Source organism: Gorilla gorilla, chromosome 5 (assembly GCF_029281585.2).
Source record: "Gorilla gorilla gorilla isolate KB3781 chromosome 5, NHGRI_mGorGor1-v2.1_pri, whole genome shotgun sequence".
NCBI classification, from domain to species: domain Eukaryota; kingdom Metazoa; phylum Chordata; class Mammalia; order Primates; family Hominidae; genus Gorilla; species Gorilla gorilla.
Window position 1 is genome coordinate 190,313,371 of NC_073229.2, and position 5,773 is coordinate 190,319,143.

Sequence of the window (5,773 nt, forward strand, 5' to 3'; positions counted from 1 at the left end):
ATCCTAATACCAAATATTTCCACCAAAGAGATGAAAAATGTTTGCTGAAATACAATTCTTGTTTCTTTTCATAGCTGACAGTCATACACTTATTAATTATTAAAATAGCATTAAAAATATTAAGGTTGTTATTTACCATAATAATGGTTTCAGTTCCCATAGACTTCGTCTGCTCTTAACCAAAAGAAAAGCCTATGTACCTTTACAGAGTGACCCGAGGTCAAAACCAAATGCTGCGTATGGAGCTGATGAATTTGCCAGACACTCATGGTGATATTGAATTATTTCCCCCAAAGATGGAAAAATACAACCATACAAATGAAGTCACCTGCAGTGCTTGAATTTCTTACCAGGTGCCATTTTTTTTCAGTAAAAGTAACTTAAGAAATGCCCTAGCTTTGCTCTAAAATCATAACTGAGCAGAGAAAGTCAAAGCCTGCAGTTACTGAAATACCCCTTTTGAGGTAAGCGGTGGGATTCTTCTCAACTCCTTCCAGTGCAACCAAAATGCACTTTCCGGGCATGGCCGGAACGCGTCCTTTGTTTGGAAACGGACGCAAGCCATGCCGAAGGTTCCCAGTGCACACAAAGACTCATGTTTTCTGGGTGGAAGGACTTCTGTGACTTGGTGTTTCTTGTGACGTCAAAGGAGGAGAGCCATTGCCTCCATTTTGGAGACAGGAGCCCAAGCCAGTCTCTCTGGATACTCTGCCCAGCTCGGCCCCTGCCACAGCCGAGGCCACAGAGCTGGGCTGCAGGAAGGAATCGGTCACACAAACAACCCCTCTACCTAGCTGCCTACCTATCCAGACTCAGATTCTCCCCCAACATGCCTGTTCACCTAATTTTCCACAGCTTAGCCAACAACAAAACATCTCCATCTGGTTCATTTTTCCTTTGCATTTTAACTGCAGCCCAGAAAAAGCCTGACTAGTTCATTGGGGCCTACTTTAAACCAAATCCAGAAAGCTTTAAGGGAAATAAAAGGTGTCTGCCTGGGTTTCTTTTATGTGGAAATCAGATATCCAAGTATCACTTGTGTTTCCATAGGAAATTTTCCATCTTCAGTTTTTCATTGGTGTTATTCTAGGCAAAGAAGTACCCAACTGCTTTCACCACCACGTCTCTCCTTGAAATCACAGCACATCACCCCATTTGCTTCAAAAACCTCACCTCCAACTTCAGGAGGAGGCACAGGGCCATGCCTGTGCAGAGGATGAAGATTTCACATGACGCAGCCCTAAGCATCCCTGGACTGGAGAAGCATGGAAGAAGTAAACGTCCCTCCCTGCTGTCCCTCATCAGCAACGAGCCCGAGGGGGATCTCACCGGCACCCCTGCCCTCTGGACACAGGTGTCCTGCACACAGGCATTCATGTAGGCTCTCCATCCCCAGTACGGTGTGTCCACACCAATGCACATGACAGCCAGGCAGGCATGAGGGAAAACAGTCAGCTGTCCCCAGTCAATACCTCTTGGCCTCTTTCCTTCCCACCCCACCCTCCCTTCTTCCCCACACAGCTTCAAGTCCACGCAGATCTGGGTCTCCAGCATTATCTAATCAGCTCACTCCCACCCCACTCCCCGTATCCTGAAGAAACACGTAAAATCCCATCTGTGGGGGAAAAGTCTACTCAAGTTGTCTTGCTATAGGGAGCTGTGATGAAGCGTGGCGAGGGCATTCCTGCGGAGGGATCTCAACTCCCAAACGTCTTCCTGCATGTGCTCCTGTTCCTTTTTCTCCTCCCCCTCCCCGCCCCCTACCTTGCTCCTCGCTGCTGTCCCCAAACCAGGCAGTGGGTTCCTCCTCTGGGAGCTGGGGTTCTCCGCCACCTCCTCCACCCTCGAGGGCTTTGCGTTTCTTCGACATCTCTGCCCAGGGCTGGGGATTTGGGGGTTTTCTTTCCCCACCCCCTGGCCCTCCCCCCTCGGAGAGGAGAGTGAAGGTGGGGTTAGATGGAGGGGAGGGGGTTAGATGCAGAGGAAAGGGGTGGGGAGAAGAGACCAGAGAGGGAGATGGAAGAGATTGCTGCTTCAGGAGGGGAAGGGACTTGGGGTGGCAGGAAAGGCAGAGGGGCAGGGACTCAGTGCAGAAATCCTACAATCCGGTCCATCAATGTAGCCCTACGTCTAGGAGACTGTTTGCTGGTGTTGCGCCTCTCTCTCTCTGTCTCTCTCTCTCTCTCTCTCTCTCTGCCTCTCCCTCTCCCTCTCCCTCTCTCAGTCTCTCTCTCCTTCCTCCTTCCTCCTTTTCCTTCAACTAGAAGGGTGAGCCGAGAAGGGAGGAGAGATCAAACCAGAAAGGAGAGGCTCCTTGGGTGCCTCAGCGGATTTCTTCCCCATTTGGGGGGGCGATGGGGTGGGGTGCTATGAGGACTCCTGGGCCTGTCTAGCTATGAAGGAGTGGTGTCTTATGGTTGGGCTTGGCTTGGCTTGGGGGGAGGGGGGCGGGACAGTGTTTGCAGTGTTTGGTGAGGATGCAATTTCAATGGGTTGCAAGGAAAATTGGGTGGCATGAAGAAAATAAAATGCTGCAGAATGCAATCTAGTGATGCTTTCAGGTGCTGGGGACTCCGGACCCCCTCCTCCCCTATGACATCACAGGATCTTTTGCAGAAGAGACTGGGGGAGGTGGGGGGAGAGAAGAGAGTGGCGGCAGAGGCGAGGATCAAAAGAGCAGGGGGTCCTGTCCCCACTGAGAACTGGAGAAGGGCGGCTGGCTCGGGAGGAAGGAAGTTGCGGTGCACACACCATCCCTTCTCCAGGCCGCCTCGGGAGGCACCTGCGGGTCTGGCGCGGCAGCCGCTGCGGTTTGCAGCTGGCGCGCAGCCCTCGCTGGGAACTTGGAGCTCTCAAACTCCTCGGATCAAGCGTTAGCCCCGAGGCTGTCAGTTGGCGCTGGGGCGGGCTGCAGTCTCTCTCCCCTCCTCTGCAAACCCTTGAGTCTTCGGCTTTATAAACTCCCTTTTCTTCTTTCTCGAGTCCACTCATCACCCTTTCCCCCAAACAGTCAGGTCCACAAACACAACACACCACACACGCGCACACGTTTTCTTATTGCCAAAAAGGGTGGAGGGAAAGGACAGGAAGTTTTTTTAAGTACACGCACACACACACAAAGATTGGGACTAAGTTTTTCTGGACTCTCAAGGGTTAAATAATAGGTAAAAGAACTGTCAACTTACCCGCCAAAGTATGCTGACGCGCATATCTGCTTTCCGCTTCATTTCGAGTTCATAAATTTAAAAAGAGACAGTGAGAGAAAGAAAAAGAAAAAAAAAAGGCAAGGCGCCGGGAGCACAGTGGGTCCAGGGTTCCACGGAGAACTGCGCAAAGCAAGTTGCCAAGAAAGCCCGCTGGCCAAATTCGGGACCTGTCCACCACGCTCGCGCGCTCCGCTCAGCAGGCAGATTCCAAAGGCTTGGGGCACTCTGGGGTGCGCGCCGATCTTCTCGCAAAAGGCGAATGTGTGGGGTTCCTCCTTCCCTCCTTTCCATCTGGGGGTCTCGGGGAAAGCTGCACCCAGCGCCTTGGGCGCCCATGAAGACCAGTCCATCTCAGCTCAAGCTCCCAGCAGCAGCAACTTCGGACTCCGACCTCTCTCTCTAGAACATGAGTGCTTGTGTGTGCGTGCGTGTGTGTGTGTGTGTCCGAGTGCACTTGACATTTGGGGGTGCATGTGCTCTCAGGAACGACTCTCCCGGCTGCCCGGAACTTAAGAGAGTTTCCCTTTAAGCCGGAGATACTGCTCGGACACCCCCCCGCGTCCAACAGGAGGCGATGACGTCTGTAGCCTCGTTGCCAGAACAGTCCCCAGGCTGCCGCTGCCGTTCATTGACAGGAGCGGGCGCTCGGACGTCAGCAGCCGGACCTTTGGCAAGGCTGCTCCCGCGGAGACGGCTCCCACCCCCGCACATGCCAGCCCGCCCCCCCGGGGGGTGGTCACGAAATCAAAGCCACCAGAGGAGGGGCCCGGGGAGGTGCTGGGGCTGGGGGAGGGGGATGACTCGGATCTGCCCTCTTTGTCCTGGAGCACCGGAGTATATAAATAGTGCAGTCTCCAGCCAGACTCTCTCCCAGTCTTGCAAGCCCCCGCAGTCCCCCCAACCCGACCCCCGCCCCTTGTCACTACGTGTCGGGCTCGCTCTGCCTGGAGGGAGGCTGGGGTGCGGGGAAGCAGGGAGTGCAAACAGACATTGGTTCTCTTTCCTCTTCCCATTCATACATTTCTGTTGGAGTCCTAGGGCCGCCGCGCCGGGAGTCGCAATGAATGGATGGATGCCCGCGCGCTGGGACCACCAGGTCCGCAGAGATGTCGCCAGCGCTAGGGGCGCTCATCCCGCGTGGGGACAGGCGCCCTCGCCTAGGCGCAGTGTGGGGGGACCCCAAAAGACCCTTAAGAGGCCAAAGGCCTGCTCTCCCCCTTCTCCCCAACACACACCAGGGGTCTTTTCTGCCCCGGAGAAGTTGGGACGCAAAACGTAGGGAACTGCGCTCAGTCTCCGCACCATGAAGAGTCCAGATGGGGACCGAGACCAGCACGGACGGTAGCAACAGAGAGGGGAGCGCCCAAGTGGCGCAACGCTGTGGCTGAAGCCAAGCCTGTTGCCTCCCCCTGAGTACCGCTGGCGGCCCAGGACTGTGCGCTCTCCCTTCCTGAGCACCCAGGGATGCACTGCGCAGGGAAGGAGGGCACGGCGGGAGGGTGCTTGCAGGGGACTGCTGCGCGGATTCCCCATCCGCACCCGGCTCGCGGGGAATCCGTGGGCTTGCACTCGCCAGAAAAAGCTGCTGCAGGAGCAGCCGGATGGTGAGGCCCGTTCCCGACCCTGGGTGGGAGGAACTTAAAGGGCTGAGTTCTGAGGCGCCAGGCACGGGGCGCAGCTTCATAAATGCACCCAAAAGCTTCCATGGACAGACGGCACAGATGTCGCTGAAGTGAACCTAAGGAAGTTTGCTACCCCAAGACCCCGGCTTCGCGCCAGGTGACAACAGACGTCTGGGAGTGTGGTGACACCTACGCAGAGTCCCTGGTGGTTCAACCTGTCCGAGAAGGTTGCAAGAAGATGCCACTGTCTTACATTTCTGCCCTAGTGCTCGTGCCCCAGAAAAGGCCACTGGGTCACTAGATCCCAACCCCTTGTGCCATGAGAGGGAAGCCTGCACAACTGCGTTGGCACTCCCCCCTAAATCGTCTCCTGGGTCCTTCCCATTACGCACACACATAATGTCATTTCTCCAGGGAAAAATAAATAAGAACTTTCTTGACTCTCCACCTTCTCCCTCCATCTCTACCCAGGTTCTCTGTTTCCCTTTACAAAAGAATGCAGCTGTCTAGATGGTGGCTCTGGTCTCTCTACTCTCTCTGGGTCTTGAATCGTTCCAAAACACTTTCTTAAGAGTTCTACTTCTGCTGTCCTGCAATATCTCACTTTTACTGAGGTCACCATTCAACCCAAAACTCTCTACCCAAGAGTCCATTCTTAGACATCTTAGATGACTTACCCATGGCAGTGGACAGAATTCTTCATTCCTGCCTCCTTAGAATACAACCTTGACTCAGCTTTCCAGATGCTCCACTCTGCTGATTTGTGTCCCACCTTTCTGGACATTCCCCCTTAGTCACATTTGCTGAACTCCTCATCTCCCCACTGTCTTCGTGTTGCAGTGTCCCAAGGCTCATCTGTGGACCTTTTATTTTCCATCACTCCCTGCTCCCTTGGTGATCTCGCTCAGCCTCATGGGTTTAAATCTGAATACTAATGACGCTTGC

At 54.2% G+C, this 5,773-nt stretch overlaps 1 protein-coding gene across 1 annotated transcript; it reads left to right on the plus strand.

The window, feature by feature from the left end:
• Positions 1-3,756: 3,756 nt before the first annotated feature.
• On the plus strand, positions 3,757-5,270 carry LOC101128722 (putative uncharacterized protein FLJ36797). Its single transcript, XM_004044935.5, has one exon. It carries the CDS (start codon positions 3,781-3,783, stop codon positions 4,483-4,485), a length of 705 nt encoding a protein of 234 aa, XP_004044983.3. The 5' UTR covers positions 3,757-3,780; the 3' UTR covers positions 4,486-5,270.
• Positions 5,271-5,773: the final 503 nt, after the last annotated feature.